This window comes from Malaclemys terrapin, chromosome 6 (genome assembly GCF_027887155.1).
Source record: "Malaclemys terrapin pileata isolate rMalTer1 chromosome 6, rMalTer1.hap1, whole genome shotgun sequence".
NCBI lineage: Eukaryota > Metazoa > Chordata > Testudines > Emydidae > Malaclemys > Malaclemys terrapin.
In genome coordinates this window covers 72,109,419-72,131,821 of record NC_071510.1, presented here as the reverse complement: position 1 = coordinate 72,131,821, position 22,403 = coordinate 72,109,419, and the positions used below count along the sequence as shown (strand labels likewise).

At 42.2% G+C, this 22,403-nt stretch overlaps 1 protein-coding gene across 2 annotated transcripts in view; it reads right to left on the bottom strand.

Annotated features, from left to right (window-relative positions):
* The window catches only part of CHD1 (chromodomain helicase DNA binding protein 1), a 71,355-nt gene extending 52,810 nt beyond the window's left edge, over window positions 1–18,545 (bottom strand). Inside the window, exons 1-4 of one of the 2 annotated variants that reach the window (XM_054031982.1) lie at window positions 17,049–18,545; window positions 15,911–15,971; window positions 14,746–14,954; window positions 259–463 (exon numbers count right to left, since the gene is read on the bottom strand). In XM_054031982.1, coding sequence (XP_053887957.1) covers window positions 259–463; window positions 14,746–14,798 — 258 coding nt within the window. In that variant the 5' untranslated portion in view covers window positions 14,799–14,954; window positions 15,911–15,971; window positions 17,049–18,545. The remainder of the gene's footprint in view (window positions 1–258; window positions 464–14,745; window positions 14,955–15,910; window positions 15,972–17,048) is intronic. The other variant, XM_054031983.1, reaches the window with a different exon arrangement.
* Window positions 18,546–22,403: the final 3,858 nt, after the last annotated feature.

The following is a 22,403-nucleotide window of genomic DNA, read 5'->3' as shown; positions in this document are numbered from 1 at the left end:
ATCAGGCTATTTATTTAGGTACCCTGGTAAGAATTTAGGAGCATAATTTCATGTATCTATTTCTGAAAATCTTGGCCTTAATATTTTCCATGATATTCCAGTCATGGTATGCAGATATTTTACTAATCAATCCAAGCTCAAATCCTAACAGTTTAACGAGTCTTTCATTCCAGTTCTTATCTATAGTGAAAATAGCTACAGGAGATAACCACACAAAGTTTAATATCTTTCACTGGAATGTTTATTTGTGCATTTTACCTCAGCTCCACCAACTTTTGGTGGTTTTGCTTGAACTTGTTTCTTCTCTCTAGATGTGTCAGACTCTGATTCTGACTGACTGCCTGACTCTGAACCAGAGTCAGAGTCGCTGCTACCTGACTGGCTGCTACTTCCATCGCTACTGCTTCCAGAACTTGAACCAGATCCAGAACCTGATGCTGAACCAGAATCGTCATCCGACTGGCTGTAATTAGACATAAAAGAATATTATGCAGCATTTTGAATAGTAGAATAAAATCAAAGTGAAGTTAGAAATAATTTAGTTTCACCTGTAAAATTAATCGTGAAATTAGCCAAGCATGGATATAATAGCCTACTCTTAAATAACACACTGCATCCATTTATAGGACCTCCATGCTGTGATAACTGGGAGCACTTCACAAGTTGGGTCAATTAACAATATATCTATAGACTATGCTCCTCTGCAGCCAACAGCTTTAAAGAGAGAGGAAAAAAAAACTTTGCCAGTTGATTAAATGTCCACAGTTTTACTTTCATTCAAAGGTATGGGCAAAACAAACATCCCTTGCTTATCTTTATAAATAGGGCGAAATTCAAGGTGAGAGATATTCCCTATAAGAGGAAACTGTAGAATGATCATCTTGCTATTGTGAAAGCCCTACACCCAACTTCCATCAAGTTCAACTTTGGGACAGGTAGTTCTAGCTTTCGTGTCCAGTGTAGGTTATACGATGGGTTTCGGATAGAGACATGTACTACGATTTTCACCCTGCAATTAATTAACAGCTGATGCACAAAGCAGAACTGAGATGGAAAGAAAGAGATAGCCTCTTCTCCTTCCAGACAGCCAGACAACAGGAAAGGAGAAAGGGGTCTGATAAACTCAGAGCTATTAGCCAAACCTTGTAGAAAAGTTTATACTTCAAGCAAAGACCAGGGACAGCACCCTAATATAGGACAGGTCATCCATGATCAGGCAGAATGGTAATGGCACTGCATTTCACACCCATCTCAATTATGTAGCTGTTTGTTTTAAGTAACATCTATATAATTTCAGTATCACCCATCACTGTCAGGTGAGACAGAGAACAATAAATATGCTCTAAGACTGCAAAGAGGTCTTCCAGCAAAAGCAGGATAGATCAGATTGTCTTTCCTAATATTTTTGAAGTAAAAAGAAAAAACTTCAAAACTTTTAAAAAACCACACAATTTCATAAAGAAACCAAAATAGGACAAATCGTCAATTTAAACAAAATCCTTTGTAGGTTACATTTCACGCCTTGTGTTGCAAATCTGGACCTGGTGATTTATACAAAGACAGGGTTATCAGGACCCTTGGATTCCATTCCTGAGGGCTCGCCTAGATAGGTAATTATACTAACATGATTTTACTGGTATAGTTATCCAAATATAACTCCCCATGTTGATACTCTTATGCCAGTAAAATTCCCCATTTGGAAAAGCCCTGAGTCTCCCACTAAACTATTGCATGACCACCCAGGAAGTCACCTGTCCTATGTACATAGTTATGCTTGAGATGACTAACTGCCCCTTCTCTCTCTCTTCCTCCGTTAGTTACATCACACTTCAAATAATTTAATTTAAAAAGAATGAATTAGTGTACATAACATTTTGCAACTATATTTTTATATGCACATATGATGAACTATGTTCAAGATACTGTACAAACAAATCTGGTTTCTCAAAACAATTTTCACTATAACCTGTGCTAAAGTCTCAGATTCTGAAAAAAAAAACCATAATATTAATCTAACATAGAAGCCCCAATATTTTTAAACAGACATCAACAACAAACAGCATTATAGGGACAATATTGCCTTTAAAGTAGCTGAATAATTTAAAACGAATGTATACCAGGACTGTAAATAAGCATGTTGATAAAGAACAACAGGTAATACAAAAAAAATAAACTATTCCAAAAATTAATCCATCTTCTTAACAGACTTTCAGTTGCATCACACATGTTTAAAAAAACTGTTATATAACTTTAAACGAACTTTCCTTTGTGCTAAAACTATTTGAACCAATGTATGCAAGTTGTGCGCCTATCAATGACTGATGAATACATAAAACTACAAAGCATGCAGTAACTGTTTTAAAGACTACTAGTAGCTTTATTTTAAAAAACAAAACAAAACACCAAAGCCGCTAATCTAATTGGATATTTATCAAGAGCATGTTTTCTATAATAAAATAATGTGGTTGGAGCAATGCTTTAAGAAAAAAAAATCATGCCCTCATGGATGCCAAGAAAGCATTCCAATATTAGCACTAAACAACTAGTTATTAGTTAATGGGAGCTGTGCATGCCCAGCACCTCTGAATTTAAAGCACCTCAGCGTTTAAAAACTAGACATCCTAAAAATTGAGGCAATCTTGTAAAATTTGGCCCTTAACCTCTGCGCCTTACTTTTTCCATGTCTAAACGGGGACAATACCCATCTTTAGGAAAACAAATATTGATATCCTCAGTTAAAAGTGCCATATGCAACATACCACAGAGACACTGGATTTATGGCTTATTATAACAATCTGTAACCCACTAAATACCCTCTTTTTGTCCTATACAGAGGTGTTTACAGGCCACTCTACCTTGAATGGTCCCTTAGAATATGAGCTAACTATTTATGCTAAACAATCTATTCCATCTTGCATTTAGCTGTGATGCTCAGTATACTTTTCCCAGACCTGAAGAAGAGCTCTGTGTGGCTTGTCTCTCTTGCCAACAGAAGGTGGTCCAATAAAAAATATTTTCTCACCCACGTAGTCTCTCTAATATCCTGAGACTGACATGGCTACAACAATACTGCATATGCAGTGTAAAGTATTCTTAATGTAGCTGGCTGTAGCTGTTGTGGATATGAAGGGAAGTGCTCTACTATCTACAACTGCCCCATTAAGAGCTGTGAAGCCCAACAGTGTCATTCTCTCTCCTGGTCTCTAATCCTGGAGCAAGTCTAAATGACAATGTTAAAAGCTACCTCTGTTCCCATCTTTGCCTAGCCCAGTGGGAGAGAAACAATGTTTCTGTTACTTAGAGGACCAATGAACGATTTCTATGAAGTGCTCATTGGACATGTCTCCACAGCAAGGGGGAAAAAAAAAAAAGAAAAAAAAAAAAGAGGTGGTGAGTCTCAGAACCCAAGTCAACTTAGATTCACACTGTGGGGTTAAAAATAGCAGTGCAGATATTGGGGGCTCAAGAACCTGGTGAGGGGGAGGGGCTTAGAGCCCAAGCTCCAGCCCGAGCCCAACGTTTACACTGCTATTTTTAGCGCTGCAGCATAAACCCTACAAGCTAAGTCAGTTGACCCAGGCTCTGGGCTCATGGCCATGCATCTTTTCACACCCCTGAGCGACGTAGCTAGGTTGACCTAAGTTTTAGGTGCAGACCAGGCCTGAGTGCCCTGAAGTGGGCGTGTAGAGAAACAGGCTATTGAGCTTCCGCATCCTTGCCCAGGAAAGAAAACAAGGCATTGAGATTGCTCTGAAATGTCCCCATTCCCTGATCAAGGGCTTGTCATTTCCTAGATGGGAAACATGAGACAAAACACACAACAGAGGCAGTCCTCCGGGGTGGATCTAAGTTTATAATGTAAAAAAAATATGAATGGACAAACCCTTTTTTCTCCCTTTTCAGTTTACTTTAACAGGGGGATCACTCTGCTCTGGTACACTGAAGAACTGATAAATAGTTTATGCCAACATGGACCACTGTAGCATCCCTTTGGATTGATACTACAGCCCCAAATGAGCTTTTGTTTTTTGTCCCTGCGTTCTATCGGATTACTGAAGCCTGACAAGTTCTCTTTTGATGGTAGAATATCCTTCACATCCAGAAAGGGTTACATTTGTAAATTGCTTTGAGATATGAATGTACTATGAAAGTTTAAGTTATAAAATTTACTTTGTGTGTGCAGGTGAGAGGGAAGGAAGGAATTTATCTTAGGAAGCATAACACTCCATCCATATTTCAAATTCACAGCTTCTGCCTAAAATATGACAGTAATTATTTTTCTCAAGCTCACACATTTGTTGGGAGATTTGTTCTTCCTAACCAAGCTGATGGAGAAAAGAAAGAGGAAAGGAAAGGTGGGTGGAAGAGAGAGAAGAATCCATTTGTATCACCAGAAGAAATGAGAAGAACAGAATTAAGTTAGAAAGTTTGGCAAAAGTCAGAGGGATTTGTTTTTTTTTTAATTTACTTTGAAAGTCTACTTCATCTACTTCTGTAGTTTAGTATCAGTAATGAAGAGCCAACCATTCAGAATTATTAATAAGGTTAAAAATAAACTTCTACACATCTCATTCCAAAGAAATACAGGAGTACTTGTGGCACCTTAGAGACTAACACACTAAGGTGCCACAAGTACTCCTGTTCTTTTTGCGGATACAGACTAACACGGCTGCTACTCTGAAACCTGTCCAAAGAAATAGTTCTAGCCTAGACTCCCTCTCCATAGGCTTGTAGGGTCTGAGAACAGTGTGTAATTTGTGTCAACAAACATTGGTGTTCATGGGGTACCTCATTTAATCCTGAAATAACCATTGTAGCAAAGCAGAGTTGACAAGTTTTCCAAGAGCCAGAAAGTCATCATAAGATGGATGGGTTGTCTGGAGGAGAAAAAGTAGTGTGTTGACTGGAGGGTTTGTCGGGGGTTTGGGGGGGAGAGGGCGTGTGTGTGTGTTCCTGTGTGCACTGGGAAGGTTTCAGAGAGTTGGGATGGTTAGACTGGAGTAGAACATCAGGGTTTTGGCATTCCTCCCCCAGGTCTATGAAGACTTGGGAGGATATGCCCTACTCCACTCTCACCAGCTCCTGGCCTTCAAGTCTTCTCTTTAACTGGTACCTCCTCTCTTAAGCAACATGTACAAAAAAAGAATTGAGGCATTGTGTAAGTGAAGCAGTGATAAGCGAACCAGCACCGCATAAGTACCAACAATGCAGTGAGTTCACATCAGTCATGCTATTTCAACTGTAGGTTCTTTGCATTTTTGCCCCAGGTGCATACCAGTGTTCTGTCCACTGACGCATCTCTCCCCCTCTGGGTACCTATTCCACATTTCCCAGCACAGCACTTTGCAACAGGTGTATAATCTCTATAGTATATGTATGTGCATTTATTCACATACTTTTGTTTTAGTTGTCACTTTTGAATGATGCTGTTCTGCATGAAGAATTGCTCATCTGATGCTGACAGGCAGAAGCTATGCCCTCCTACTTACAGCAGATACCATGACAAAAAGCCTAAACCTCTGCTGACCACGTTCCATGCACCCCACCCAGTTCCTCCATTGCCTTAGGTGGGAAGGCAGAGAAGGGGGGTGGGGGAAAGGAAATGGGCAAATGAGAGGCTGAGATTGTAGTCAGTGATGAAGGGTGAAAAGACAGTCTGGGGCATATACATTAAAGCCTCTGTTCTGTTTTTCAGAGTGTAGGGCTATGGGAGATGGTCCTAAGAGAAAGACTTGGAAGTTGTAGTAGCCCCACTTGTATAGGGAGAGGGGGAGTCCGTGTGTAATTCAGACTAAATACTCATTTCATGAGGAGAGATGTTTCCAGGTGGAATTCCATGAACAAAATATACATACAAGAAGTTACAGGTTTAAATTACATTGTACTTCAAGCTATTTTTGTGCCCTTCATTGTTTCTCTGTAAGATGGAATTGGAGATGTATCCATTGGAAGCCAACTGGAGCCAACTTCAGCAGAGTTCCATCTTGGCTGCTCTCAGGCAAACACTGAACTGGGACAGAAAGACTGGGTTTGAGCAGTTTGCATGCCTAGCTGTAGACAGCTTGACAGATGATAGAGGCAGTAGTCTGAGCTATCAAAACTGTCAGGGAAGAATGAGTAAAGGCATTCTAGGATAGCACTAACTCCCATCCAAAAAGTACACCTGGGTGTACATATGTGCTAAGTGATCCACAGAGTGATTAAAACTGAAGTTTTCCTAGTGCATACAAGACCTATCTTGATCAACTTGACATAATATGGTTCTAGAACGGTGTTTTTTCCCCCCCATCTCCAACATTCCCACTGACGACTGATCCTAGGAAAGCAGTGCATCCATTCAATTTTTGAATGGATTTTCAAATTTTTTGCTGAGTGACTGAAGACACTTAGCATTTAAGCTTTCTTAAAACAAAAAAAAAAAATCAGATATATCAATCAGAAATCCATCACCCAGATTTCTAGTGCCACAAATGAGACTTACTTCATCCTCCAAACTACTTCCTGTTCCAACAGTTTTAGTTACAGAAAAGAAAGAGGAAACTATTCCCAAATCTAAATCAGTTTGAAAAAAAAGTTTAAATATGGACAATCTGGATTTATGGAATTAAAAGACCCCTCTCTCTCTAAATTGTGTGACAGTGCCAGAAGTGGTTTAATCTTTCTTGAAGTGGAAAAGGAGAGATGTGATGTTAGAAGGGAAGTGATCAATATGTTTCAAGGAAAGAATCATTACAAGCTTTCATTTTTAACTCAACTACTACTAGTAGTGTTTCACACTATATCAAACCTGACCTTTAAAATAATTGTTTTACTGGAGAACTACAACATGACAACATGACAGTCAAGTAAACATTACAATAAAACAGTATGTGGGCTCCCTTTGTGACAAACATGTTAAGATGTGAATCCAAACTGATAGCTGCAAGCAAATGTAGTCATATCTTAATGCCTCCTTTGCTTGAGGTTTGCTCTGCTTTAAAAGCAGGGTTCCTTCCTCAATATATTATTTCCTCCTCCCCCCCCCCCGCCACTTTCTCCAAAGGCATTTTATGCCAGACACTCCCTTTCTCAGCTGAAAAGTGATGGATATTGCTCACTGTTATCAACTCTGCCTCTTTAGTTAGGCCCAATTCTGCAACCCTGTCTCACAATGAATACTACCTGTTCATGCAAGCAGTCCTATTGAGCTGTATGGGAATACTCACCTGAACAGGTACTTAAGGGAGTAACTGCATTTCTGTTGCAGCAGGTATGTCATCAAGTGGAGCTTGGAGCACAAGTTCACAATGTATAGTTTAAAAGTTTCATTTCATGTTCAATGTTTGAAAAGAACCTTTCACAATATTACGCATGTATAACTGATATTTTCAGAATGAGCATGAGGAGCAACAGTGTGGAAAAAAAACATTTCCCAGAGTGGTTTAGATTTCTTGCACAAAACTGGTACAAAGAAAAGCATGACAATCTAGTGAAAAGTTGGCAGATTTAATTTATTCTTTCTGTGTCCATCCATTTTTCATCAAACTATAATGAAAAATAAATAGTACTCAGTTTACATTCCATTTTTTTTAATTGCCATTTCAATGAGATTCAACTCCTTGTCACAGGTTGAGCTTGCCCTTTGAGAATCCAGGGCTCTGCCTCACTCATGACTTAGTTTACCACTCCGCACAATGATCACCTGACAGGAGTATGAGACTAGAAGCCAGGTCTGCTGGGGAATACAAGGGCAGCCTGAATTCAGACAGGAGTGAGAATCAAAAGAAGCAGCAATTGGCTGAAGAACGTAGGAACTGGGAAAAACAGGTTTTGACTTTCATTCACATTGAACTGTCATTTTAATAAAACTAGAATCCCAAGGAGAATGTACTTGAATGACAAGTACCATGCTATTATTAGAGACCTCAGGAAGGGTAAACAGAGGGAGTAGAGACACCCATAGCCAGACTAACTAAGCCACTACTACATTCTTGTTAAACTGAAATCTGAAACGTGAGTATGATGGAGCCACTACTTTGACATAATTTCATAGGCAAAATTTTGCAGACATATGCAGCTTAAAAATTGAAAACTCATCTAGAAACTTTTTCATAAGAGTTTTGAAATTAACTTATCTGCGTGAAAGTACATTACGTAAGATTTAGCATCCTGGCACAAAGGGAACAAGGCAGTAGTGTCCACTTCCATACTTCCAATGTTTTTTAAAAAAATAAAGTGTAAATTTAAGTTTGATTTTCCTAACGTAAAAAAAAAAAAAGCAGTATCCTTAAGCCATTCCCCTGAAATTACCAATAAGAATGTTCAACCTTAAACTTTTTCCAAAATAAATATGACAGCGTGAATAATTTCTGTACTGAGCATCTGTTGCTTGCTCCTATGCAGACACACTAACTCTGTTGCTCCTCCCTACAGATATCCTCCCAATTCTGTTACCCCTCTTAACCATATACTTCAAAAATTCCATAGCATTTCCATGTAAACCAATAAAAACCCCATGTGGCTCTTCTTGTGCTTCCCAGTTCCTCCCCACCGCACCCCACTAAACTCTTATTCCATGTGGCTCCTTGCCATCCATTTGCCACCCTGATCAGATTCATTGGCCTTCTGTATATGGAGAAGAGCATCGGCTCACAAGACGGCCACGAGAAGTCCATGGCCCACAATCTACCCCCGTTATATCAGGGGCGTGCAAATTTTTTGGCCTGAGGGCCACATCAGGTTTCTGAAATTGTATGGAAGGCCGGTTATGGGAGATTGTACCTCTCCATACAGCTAGGCGTGGCCTGGCCTGGCCTGGCCCCCGCCCCCTATCCAACCCCCCCTGCTTCTCGTCCCCTGCCAGCCCCCCTGGGACTCCTGCCCCATCCACCCCCCCCCCCAGGACCCTTGCCCCATCCACCCCTCCCTGTCCCCGACCACCCCCAGACCCCCCACCCCTGACTGCCCCCTGCCACCCCATCCAACCCCTCCTCTCCTTCCTGACTGCCTCCTCCCCCTCCCCCCCGGGTCCCTGCCCATCCAACCACCCTTTCTCCCTGACTGCCCCCAGAACCCCTAGCCCTGACTGCCCCCCGGACTTCCCATCCAACCCCTCTTCTCTTTCCTGACTGCCCCCCCAGGGACCCCTGCCCCCATTCAACCCCCCTGTTCCCCACCCTCTGACCGCCCCACCACCTATCCACACCCCCACCCCAACCACCACCCTGAACTCCCCTGCCCTCTATCCAACCCCCCCTGCTCCCTGCCCCCTTACCATGCCGCCCAGAGCACGGGGTTAGGCCAGCTCTGCAGCTTTGCTGCCGGGCAAGAGATTGCAGTCCCGCCGCCCAGAGCATTGCGCTGGTGGCGCAGTGAGCTGAGGCTGCTGGGGAGGGGAAACAGCAGGGGGAGGGAAGGGGATACAGCACGAGAGGGGCTGGGGGCTAGCCTCCCAGGACAGGAGCTCAGGAGCCGGGCAGGAGGGGCCATAGTTTGCCCACCTCTGCGTTAGATCATGACTACACAGGATTAGAATACCTGTATCAGAACAAATGCAGCTGAATACATTGTGCAATAGCTATATTAAACGCCTAAACTAGCCAGTGGTTCCAGTCCTTACTGAATCCAACACAATTAAATATAATTGGAAGGGCCAGTTCTGATTGTTTGAGATAAGCATTACCACACATTACTAATACCTCAGAAGTGAAAAACTCACTTTGTTTTAAACTTTTGTATCTCAAATACCCAGTCTGAGTTTTTCCAACCTAGAAAAATAAAAAAGAACTCTGGCATCAGATGACATGGGGAATTTCTCATTGATTTAGCTTTATTGTAGTGGAGTGTAAAAACAAAAACAAAACAATTTGTGATACACTTGAAACTTAGAGGCTCTTTGAACAGAAATACTAATTCTCACCAACACACTTTAAACTCCGTTCGCTAACACTAATGTTATATAGGCAACACAGAAAGAGTCTCTCCCCTGTGTGGAGGACTGTGGTGAAACTCAGCAGGGTCCATGAAGCCCATAGGCTGCCCTTAGCTTTAGGGCATCTTCTTCCAGAGGTTTTTTTAAATATTAAATCTTTTGATGAAAAGGTGCCACAAACTGCATTTACCTTCTGATTTGTGTTGGAACTCCACAGAATGTCTGTCCGTAGTAAAAGGTGTTTTGTTTCCCCCATTTCCCCAAAAAATGGGTTTCCAGTTTGGGTCAGGGGAATGAGTTGGCTAGGCTTTAAAGTAGAATTTAAGCAGGGCATCTCATTTATCAGAATTAGTTCTCTGGCTCATAAGTGTTTGCAATGTTCATACATAGAGGGTTTGGGGACAACACTACCCAGGGTCACTTCTTGATTACTAGCGGGGAGAATGAACACTTCTCCTTTCCCCCCTCGATGCACTCTTCAATGTTTCACTGCCCTGTTCTGTCTGAAGCACACAGTAAGAGCAGAAAAATGGAATCCAGATCACAGCAACCCTCTGTTCAACCCATGAGTGTTGATATTATCCTTATGCAATTCAGGTGTAAGTAATACAGTACTGAATTTCCCCAGAGGGGCTGCGCTAACTTTCTCACTAAGCTTTTCTTGACACTAACTAGTAGGCAATTGTAGCTGAGCCCCCATAAAGAGCTACCACTCCCCAAAGGAAAACTTTGTTTGAATCAGGTCTTCTTGAAAAAGTTTCTTTCCTCCTTTATAGCAAAGGCCGTTTGCACAAAGACAGTATTATTATTACTGAATTTATCTGTTCGTGCTTCCTTCCTACTCAGAGGAACAACAATTTGTGATGTTACAGTTAACTGCTCTGGACACATTCCATAATCCTGTGATATTGTCTTTACATACTGGAATAAGCAGAAAGAAAAGAAGTCTCCATAATAATTATGTAACAGAACATTGGGATGACAGAAAGCAGGTTTAGATGATAGGATATTTAGTCTTGTCCAACCTACAGCTTCCCCCATTGCCAGCATCAGCGGTAAATTATAAGCACAAAGGCTGCTACCACAGACAAGGTTCATATGCAATACTTGGCAAACGCTTGGACTATGAACATAAGTTAGATTTTTTTTCACAAGTGGTAAAATAAAGTTTTCCTAACTGGCAGCTGCTATGGATGGACAGATGATAAATTTAATCAGCCTCTGAATGGGGTGGAGACTGGACACAAAAGTAAGGGAGATCTGCACTCTTCAAAAGCAAGATCCCTGCTTCCTTCCTTCCCCATCACCAACGGAGGGAAATGGAAGACAGCTGGAATTCCATTACCAAGCTGCTGCTGGAACAATCTTTGAGAGCGTCACCTTTGCAACAACTTCTTGCTAGTGTGTGAAATTTGAAGTCCGCAGCTAATGTTTCCCCCAGCCCTCTTCTCTACTGGGAAGAAGCTGAATTCTCTCTCTGCTCCTCCCACTCCAGAGCTTTCTAATTATTGTGATAGACAGCAAAAGAAGTTATCTGATGATTTACTGTTACCCAGCCTCCTGGCTGCTACTTTACAAGCTCCATTTTAGGTGCAGCAACAAAGAGTCCTGTGGCACCTTATAGACTACAGATGTATTGGAGCATAAGCTTTCGTGGGTGACGAAGTGCGTATTCACCCACGAAAGCTTATGCTCCAATACATCTGTTAGTCCTGTGGCACCTTAAAGGCTCTTTGTTGCTTTTTACAGATCCAGACTAACACGGCTACCCCTCTGATTTTAGGTCCAGTTGTCCTCAGTCACTGCTCAACTTTCTCAACCAGTAACAGCACTCTAGATCAAGAGCGACAAACTCATTTGGAGAGGACTCATTTTTATGTTTAATTACGATCCATGGACCAGGATATACATTGAGGTCTACATATTCCCTGCAACACACAGCAATATCACAAAGTTTGTACAGGGCTCAAGGGAAGAATATGCCTTATTTGTTGCATTGTCACTAAAAAGATAAAAGACCCTTTTAGATTCACCACTATTTCTGTTCTTTGTTTCTCTTCCTTCCCCAACCTCTTTTTATCGGTTTCTCTCCTGCATTCCCTGTCTTTGAGTGCTTCCTCAGTCCTTTTCTCTGCATTTCCTTTCCTGAAGCAACTCCCAATTACCTACCCAGTGTGCTTCACTCCTATTCCCAACCCCATTCCATCCACAGTGATCTGTGATTAAATAGTTAATGTTGACAGTGAAGTGTCATCACTGGGCTTTAATGCTGATCTTCCAGTCAGATTAAAAGGGAACATGGGAGTTCATATCTCTGGGTTATGGGCTGAATGCAGATATCACTGCATTGGTTACATTTGGAAGCTTAACTGTGCAATGATGAGGTTTAGATGCCCTTTTTAAAAAAGCTTAGATTCTGGAGACTTTGAAAAGCATTATAGTATAACAAAATTACATGGGTGGACCATACATTTAAGAACCCTTTGTTAGATTTTAGCTAAACAGTACTGCTGGAATTTACATTCAGTTCAGATTACCTTCACAACTAGGGCTCAAAACTTTAGAATGAAAATGTATATCTACCATTCACAAAGGAAAGCTTCCTGCTTGCAACTTGCAAGTAGGCAGGTGGATTGTTTAAGCTCTATTCATGCATTATTAGGCTATATGGTTAATAAATAATACATTTAAACAAGCGGTGTTTAAATGCAGAATGAAAAGTGACTCCACAGTTAATAATCAAGCTGATTAAGTATATTAGAATCTCTACTTGATATTCACTTTTAATCAGGTTATTGGAAATACTTGTAACAGCTTATTTAATAGTAATATTTTTAATGTATGTTATCTTTTTTAAACAAGAAAACACACATACATTGCTATTCTATATACATTATGCAGCAGGTGCAGTGTTTCCGTTTGATATGAGGCATCTCTCTTCCTACATTATCTTTAATTAGGATGGCTTGTGTTTCTTTTTAAGTAGGCAATGCAATCCCATACATTTGCAAAAACATTTGAGATGTTCCAGACAAGTTAGCCACAGTTTTTGAATTTTGATTTACAACATTTTGAAATTCAGGAGGACAAGCTTTGTTGATGCAATTTTTTTCTGAGAAAGTGAAAATAAGCATAGCTCTGAACTTGTGCAACATTATGGTATTAAACTGCAGCTGAAATTCCATAACCTTGCTGCTTCCAATAAAAGCAAGATAATTGTCTACTCATCAAGTAAGCCTTCAGAAACATTAGAGTGAATCATTATCATTATCAAGCACTAAAACAAAAATCTGAAACTTGTCATTTTAAAATGCATATACATTATTAATTCTAGGTATAACTGAAGTTCTCATTACACAGAGGCATGATTGTATTTATTGTGTAAATACATTTTTGGATGTCTTGTCCCATCCCATGTGCAGCACGCATTATATTACTTTAATTTAAATAGAAATCTTTGAACTTCTTACAGTCATACAAAGCTGTTAATCATAGAATCATAGAATATCAGGGTTGGAAGGGACCTCAGGAGGTCATCTAATCCAACCCCCTGCTCAAAGCAGGGCCAATCCCCAAGCACACCATACCAAGCACATTTGTAGGATAACAAATTTTAATTCTTGTCCATAGTGTTTAAATACATTAACTGGGAGGTTCTGGTAAATTGATTAGCTAAATAGTTAATATTTACACACTGAAGCTTGAATGAGAACTAACATCCCATTGAAAGAAAGAGGTAGTTCACACCTCCTTTACAACTGTTTCAGTCTAAAGATGTTAAAAAAAAAAAAAAAAAAAAAAAAATGGAACAATTTGGTCAAATTCTCTGCAACCAAGCAGAGAATCTTTTAGATGGAAGTTGTATTTTCTACAGCCATGGAAGTTATCAGAAATCCAGCGAGACCCTAAATTTACACAATTTATAAAAATTATACACACAAAGTTTTATCTTTCTTACCCCCATTTATGAAAAAAATAGCCTTTGAGGTTCCATGAGGACTGTTTTGCTTGGTTTGAAAGACAAGTTCTGTATTATACTAAAACTTCCCTATAGTAAGAGGAAAGTCTTCTAAACAACTAAAAGCAGTATACATTCTCGAGCACCAAAACAAAGTTTGAGACTAGTAACTTCTAGATTACAGATTGTTAAATAACTCAAAATGGCAATGAATCAATGGCCCTACTTGAGAAGGCAATTTTGTTACCTGATTATGTCACACTGGTGAAGCCCCCAAAGCTTTTGTAGCTCAGCAACTAAGGAAAACTACAGATTACGTAACAAAATCAAAGATCAACCTCCTCTGATAGGTTAGGCTGGGCTTTTATACTGCATCCATCACCATGGTATCTGAGTGCATAGGTTGCATTTCCAATATCCAAGGCTTATTTTGATATTCTTAATACATTTTTCCATCTTCAAATTTATTAGACAGAACAAAAATCATTTTCATAAACAGTAAAGCTCTTCTCTTAGACCAACTATATTACCTAAATACTAATTTAACACACTAAAATAACTTCCTTTACTAAGGTCTACAGTTTTTATAAAACAATGCTGACAGTTGTTAAATAATGCCAAGCAAGCTGTTTTTTTCCCCCAAATGCAGATAGCACAGGCTAAATACGAATAAACTAACTGTATGCTTATAATACAACATGCATTAAGATACCAAAGTGACAGGCATTATATAAGGATCTGAAGAGGACAGAATGAGACCTAAAAACTATGTTCTACATCTATGCCAAAGAGTTTCAGCTGGCCACAATAAAGTTATAAATTCTAGCTGTCTTCAAACAAGACCATATAGCAGAGACTTGAAATAATTAGTGCTTACCTTGATTCTCCACTACTGTTTCTTATGCTTTCCTCATCACTGTGCCCATTCATTGTAAATATTCAGAAGTTTAAAATACAAGTCCACTCAGTTTTTGAGATGGATATTAAAAGTTCCCTTTATAGTCTTCCTTGTACTCCACGTGTTTTACAGGTGACTTGTTTGTTCAACTGTTCACTGAAGGTATTCAAGATCCTTTCCCGAATTACCTAAAACACAGTTAGACATACAAAAGTGTTAAGAATATGATTTTAAATATTACATGGTTCCATACAACCTTTAAGGATGCTAAACTGACCTAACAAACTAACATTGAAAGGCTCAAATATGAAATCTACTTCATTAAAAAAAGTGAAAAGGAGTTTCTGGCACTACCCACTGCAATTGCTGATAGTTTTGTAATCACACTTTCCTGTTTAAAGAACATTTCTCTTTCCCATTGCTCTGTGAAAGGCCCACACAAAGAACGGAGTATGACTGACTATACAAAGGAACTGTTACACTGAAAGTACTGTGACAAACACAAAGTACACAAACTGAAAATACTATAAATTAGAAAAACACTTTTATTTAAGTGAGAAGGTACTACTGGTCAACATTTTGGGACAGGAACTGTCATTTATTGTATGTATCAAGGGCTGAACAATGTGATCTAGACCAATGGCTCTCAAACTTTTTTTACTGGTGACCCCTTTCACATAGCAAGCCTCTGAGTGCGAGCCCCCTTCTACATTAAAAAACACTTTTTATATATTTAACACCATTATAAATGCTGCAGGCAAAGCAGGCTTTGGGGTGGAGGCTGACAGCTCTTGACACCCCCCCATGTAATAACCTTATGACCCCCTGAGGGGTCCCAACCCCCAGTTTGAGAACCCCTGATCTAGACCTACTTGGCTTTTAAGCTCTACTACATAATAAACTTTAAACAAGTATAGGTTAAAAAGGCAAGTATTTTATTTCAACTGATGGAACAATAATCAAATCAGTAAATAAATACTATAAAAACATACTGTAAAAGCATTTCCAGGTTCAAACATAACATTTTCTCTAATTATCAACCAGCATAACTGCCACACATTTAAAAAGTTATACTTGTCAAGAGTTATCCAATAACAAATCTAACTCAAGATCCCACAGCTGAAATGGTCAATATTTCACATACCAGGATAATCAGAGCTGTGTGTACTCAAGTATCCGAAGCGTCCGGGGTCACTGTAAGTGTCCTACAGCAGAAGTACAAGGATAAACCTCCTAACAAATCAGCGAATGAAGAGTGCCCCGAAGGCACTGAATGGATGTGAATGAGACGAGGGTTTCTACACAGCTCACCCGCCCGCTCCTCCTCGTTTGCCCACAGTGATCCGACTGAGTCTGTCCTGCTGGGGTTCCCTCGGACTACTCCTCCTCCTCTCAAGCATCACAGTTTCTCATCCAGGCCAGTACACAAAGGACATGGCGGAGGGTATGAGCTACCAAGGAGCCCGATAATCCTGACCCAGCCACAAACCCAACCCGACTGGGAATCGGAGACAAACAGGCCGCTCACAAGGGGAACAGCGCGTCCGTGGGGCGGCCCATCGCTAAAGCACTTCCAGGCGCTGTCGTGGTGGGAGCGCCCCTGTCGATTACAGACCTGTGGGGTCTAGTGGGTCAACAAAGCTGCCCGCTAGGAGGCCTGCCTAGCACCCGCTGCGGGCCAGGCTCCGCGGCATCCCCATCCCAGTCATTCGGCCTTCAGTAGCTTCCAAATTTACCCGCCCAGCCCGGTGGTCGCAGCTCCCTCTCCCCACCATGCACCTCCCTGCTGTGCTGTGGGACCCGCGGGCCAAAGAGCTTCCCTGGCTGTAATCCCCGAAACGCAGCGGCCTCTTACTTTCCCAACCACCCGCCCTCCAGGAGCGCCCAGGTCAGAACCGCCCCGGCCTCCGCCCCCTCCCGGCAATGGTCGGTCGGTCTCCCTCCTCCTCCGTGGACACTTCCCCGCTCCCGGCGCGGCCTGCTCTGGCGCCGCTCTTGGCCACGGCTTCCCGGCCGACTCGGCCCCCGCGCTGCACGGTCCTCACATCGCCAAGGCAGCGCGAGGGCCGGCTCCCCCGCCAGGAGCCTGCGAGCTCAGCCCCCTGTGGCTCACAGCGAGCCCAGCTTCCTCGCGCTCATCACCCCCGGCCCGCCTGGAAGCGGTAAACAGGCCCCATCCCGGCTTCTTCCCACTCAGCCCCCGAGCCCCCGGCAGCCGCAGTGAGTCCAGCTCCAGCCCTGCGAAAAACTAAGGAGCCCAGCCCGGGCAGGCCGCTTCCTACCTGCGCGTGTCTCGGCCGGGCCTCCCCAGGGCCGCGCTGTCGGGACACAGCGTTATCCCAGTGGAGAGGAAAGTGCTGCCTGCAGCCCGGGCTCGGGGGCTACTCCGGCCGCCGCCGCCGGGCCTGGGCCGCTTCTCCCCCGCCGGCCGCACTGAGCCCCTCGCTGACCTACACGGCGGGCTGGCCCGCGGCGCTTCGCACAATGAAGCCCGAACCGGGAGGGGAAGAGAACCAGGGTGCGCGCTGCGCCGCTGCCGCCACCGCTACCGCTTAGGTCCTCCCGGCCGCCGCCATCACGCTACCGCCGCTCAGTACAGTCAAGTCTCCCCCTCCCTCGGCCCGATGGAAACCCCGGGCGTGATGTCAGCCCGGCGCCCTGGGACAGTGTGAGCGGAGGGAGGAGCTAGGTGAGGGGGGCAGGACTCAGCAGCCGGGAGTGCGAGCGACGGGAGGAAGTTGGCGGCCTGACGGGGACCAAGGGAGAAGGTGGCGGACTCTGCAGGGCGGCAAGGCGATTGAGGATCAGAAAGAAGGGCACAGGGCAGGGTAAAGTCAGGGGGTATTCACTGTTGGGCCTGCTACCTCCAGAGCACCAGCCGACCCGCGAAACAGCGAGTGCTGCTGCCAGGAAAGGGAACCTTAAAGCTTGGCCTGCTGCAATGTACCGGGTTTAAGTAATCGTAATCTGCTCTGACTGTGAACCTCACTTATTTTAAAAATCATGGCTCAATTTTGCTTTTTACCAAGAACCTTAAAAACAAGCTTAAAATCGTTCATCTCCGTTTGTCTTCTTCCAGGTTTGCAAGTAACCTCACTAGAACAGGAAAGTGATTAGTTCCCACACCATTTCTGGGTTTATATGTGGGCTCTACCAAATTCAAGGCTGTGAAAAATGTGTCACGGACCACGAAATCTGGTTTTCTGTGTGCTTTTATCCTACTATACAGATTTCATGAGGGAGACCAGCATTTCTCAAATTGGGGGTCCTGACCCAAAAGGGCATTGCAGGGGGATCACAAGGTTATTTTGGGGGGGGTCACAATATTGCCACCCTTACTTCTGCGCTGCCTTTGGAGCTGGGTGGCCAGAGAGCAGCAGCTGTTAGCTGGGCACCCAGCTCTGAAGCCAGCGCCCCTCCAGCAGCAGCACAGAAGTAAGGGTAGCAGTACTGCAACTCCTCCTACAATAGCCTTGTGACCTCCCCACAACTCCTTTATGGGTCAGGAACCCTACAATTACATGAAATTTCAGATTTAAATAGCTGAAATCATGAAATTTATTATTTTTAAATCCTATTACTGTGAAATTGACCAAAATGGACTGTGAATTTGGTAGGGCCCTATTTATATGCATTAGAATAGAGGACAGTGCCATGCTTCTCCAGGGGCATGGAAGCCTAGGTACATTAGTGGAAGATTGTTTTCCTCTCACTCCAGCTGTTCTCATCTTCATGGAACTGATGAATAAATGGATCATTTATTTAATGTTATTAAACATGGGGTGAAATCAAAGGGATTAAATATTTGTAAAGAACTATTACATTCTCAGTATTGTTAATTATATATATATATATATATATATTTCTATGTAATATACTACATGTAGAATGGTTCTGTTGTACATCTTATATATCTTCCATTCGGCAGCCACTTCTTTCCCAAACCAAACACATCAGAATTCCAATTGATTCCCCAATCCCAGCCATTAAATCTTGCTTCCTACATAGCAAGGCAAGAGTTATAGATTTTAAGGCCAGCAGGGACCATTGTGATCATATAATCTGACTTCCTATATAACACAGGCCAGAGAAATCCCCCAAAATAATTCCTAGAGTAAATCTTTTAAAAAAAAATCCAATTTTAATTTAAAAATTGTCAGTGGGGGACAACCCATCACAACCCTTGGTAAACTGTTCCAATTGTGAATTACTCTCACCATTAATGCCTTATTTCCAGTCTGAATTTGTCTAGCTTCACTTCCCACTACTGGACATTGTTATACCTTTCCCTACTAGCTTAAAGAGCTCATTTATTAAATATGTGTTCCCCTTGTAAGTACTTATAGACTGTAAGCAAGTCACCCCTTAACCTTCTCTTTTAGCTAAATAGATTGTGTTCTTTGAGTCTATCATTATAAGTCGTGTTTTCTAATCCTTTAATCATTCTCATGGCTCTTCTCTGAACTGTCTCAAATTTATCAATATCCTTCCTGAATTGTGGGCACCAGAACTGGACACAGTATTCCAGCAGCCGTCGCACCATTGCCAATACAGAGGTTAAATAACCTCTCTACTCCTACTCAAGATTCCTTCCAGCATCCCAGGATTGTATTAGCTCTTTTAGTCACATCGGAAGTTCATGTTTAGCTGATTATCCATCATGACCCCCAAATCTTTTTTTAGAGTCCCCACATCTTGGGATAGTATACCAGTATTCCTAGTGCAGACTTGGCCATTGTCTATATTCACCTGCCATTTTGTACCCTCAAAAATTATATAGATTTATATTCTGTAATACTCCATCTTCCTGTTGTTACTTACCTAGTGATTGTTACTTACTGGGTCAGTGCCACAAGACAATTGTGGTAACAGCTGTTAAAACCTTCATCACAAATCCTTAAAGGCAAGGTCTCATTCATAGTGTTACCAGATTTTTAGTAACCAGAGGTATGAGTTTCTATCCTCTCCCTTCAAGGGTTGAGCAGGGTCAGAAGAATGTATTGTTTGCTCATTGACAGGAAGATAGCAAAAGGGAAGTATCATGAAGTGGGTACTAGAAGAGAGTTGCCAGATTATTGGAATAACTGGAATGAAGAAGTTATACAATATTTCCCTGCTTTTGGGGCTCTATTGGTCTGGAGAGCAGAAGTGCAGCACAGCCTGAGCCAGCAGCAACTAATGCCAAAAGAACCTTTCAGACTGAATATATGGAGTCAGATATTTGTCACGTACCTGATGGCTGCTACCTCTCTGGAAGGGTAGGCGGTGGGGAATGGCCGGGAAGAAAAGGATAGGTGGCAAGCGACTGGGCAGGAGAAAGTGGGCGACAGCAGGGAAGGGAAGGATGGGTGACAGCCACATGGGCAGGAGGAGTAGGGTAGGTGACAGGTGATGGAAGGGTAGGATAGGGTTGGTGGCATGGAAGAGTGGGTGACCGCTGGTTGGGCAGGAGAGGTAGGGTAGGTGACAGCCAGGAAGGGAAGTGGAGGGTAGGCGAGGGAAGGGTGGGTGACAGCTGGCTGGGCAGGAGGAGTAGGGTAGGTGGCAGGCGATGGCAGGGGAGGATAGGGTTGGTGGCAGGCGATGGAAGGGAAGTGGAGGGTAGGTGGCAGGCAACTGCAGGGAAGGGAAGTGGAGGGTAGGCTGCAGGTGACAGCAGGGGAGGGGAGGGTGGGTGACAGCCGGCTGGGTGGGAAGGGTAGGATAGGCAGCAGGCGGTGGCGGGGCAGGAAGTGAAGGGGTGGTGGCTGGAAGCTGGAAAGCCCTGCCCTGGCTGCTCCACTGCATGGACTGGACACCATCCACAGAGGTGACAGTTGGGATCTCCAACAGCCCCTCTTTAGAACTCTAGAGCTGATCCTGGAACTGGGGTGTCTGACTGGCTGTAGCTTATAATGAAGCTGCCACCTCAACCAAAGAGGTTTCAAAGTAGAGATAGAGACTGGGGAAGGGGCAGCCAACATTCCACTCCTCACAACCTTAGAGAAACTGCAACCCCTCTTTTTTTTTCACCTTGCCTTTTCCTTACAAGTGATACTACACTAACAGCATTGAAAGACAAAACAAAATTAAGAAAGCCCAGCCCCTGAAGGGAAGAGAGAAGGAATTTGTTGAAAAATTTTAAAGTGTTCAGAAAAAAAAAAACACCCCAAAAAACTATGATTCAAGGCCTTGGAAATCTGCCTTACAAGAGACTTAAGCTAAATAGATTGAACTTCTTATCAAAGAAAAGTGAGGGTAAGTAACCATTGGAAGAATTTACTTGGATTCTCCCTTACCTGAAGTCTTTAAATCAAGACTGGATGTCTTTTTAAAATATATGCTCTAGTTCAACCAGAAGTTATAGGTTTAGTGCAGAAATTACTGGGGAAATTCTATAGCCTGTATTATGCAGGAGGTCAAATTAGATTATCATAATGGTTCTTTTGCCCTTAAAATGTATTAATATGGAATTGTGCAAGTACAGTTGATAAATTTGTGAGGGTCTCAGGTGTCATGATGATGGGTTTGCAAAGGATTTTATCCTGCTCCCCCTGAAGTCAGCTGCAAAACTGCCCCAGCATAAATGGTGCAATAACAAGCCTTAAATGTGTTCATGTCTATTAAACAAACATGGTCCACAGAACTATGAACACCTTGAGAAAGTAAGCAGACCTTCAGAAATGCATCCACCCCTAAATAAAAGCAGAGGAAGGAAATAAAAGGTATCCACTAAAGAAAAAGGGACTGTAGGCATCAAGCAGTTCTTGCATTGTGTCTAATCCAAAGATATATCAAAAGTGCCCAGGGAAGGAAGAAAACAAATTCCTACCAATATCAACAACAAAAAGTGGATAACCAAGACAACTTCAATTACTTAATTACAGATACAGTTGGCTCTTTTAATAAGCATCCAAACTCTAAATGCCACCAAAGATACCAAATGCTAGTCAAACAAATCCTACTTTCCCATCTCAGTTCTAAAATCTTTCATATGCTCCTAATTATCCAAAACAAAACACATTTCTGTTTGTTCCAAATCAAAAGTGTATATGTAGAAAAGCATTAGCTATCAATAGAAAAGAGAGTTAAAATTAAATAAATTCAAAGCTGGTGTGTGTTAAAGACACTGGATGAATCCCTATTGCCAAACAATATTTTTTTTAAATCCACAGTTATATCTACAGTGATGACAGAGTCATATAGAGGAGATGGAAATCAGGCACTGTTTCCAAATAAAATGATTAGTTTAGAAATCCATACCATCATTAATTGGAAAAAAATTACAGTTTCCAACAAAAGTAAAAATATTATGATATTGTCACACATGATCTAAATTTCTTCATGTAAATTCCAATCCTGGAAAAAGAACCATCTGTAGCTGATGGGGCTGCACCTGCAAAGTTTTCTTTGAAGGATCAAAGCATTAGCCCAGAAATACTTTAAGCAAGTGCATAACTTCATGCAAGTGAGTAGTCTCACTGAATGCTTAAGGCCTTGTCTTCACTGGGAAAAAATGCTCTCCCATAGTCTTTACCTTAACTTGCTAACATGTGAAAGCTACAAAGTGCCTGGTCTTCATTGGGATTTTGACTTGTGTTATCATGTATGTTCTAATAGGACCTAAGAACATGCCTTTTTTCCTGTGCAGTCACATG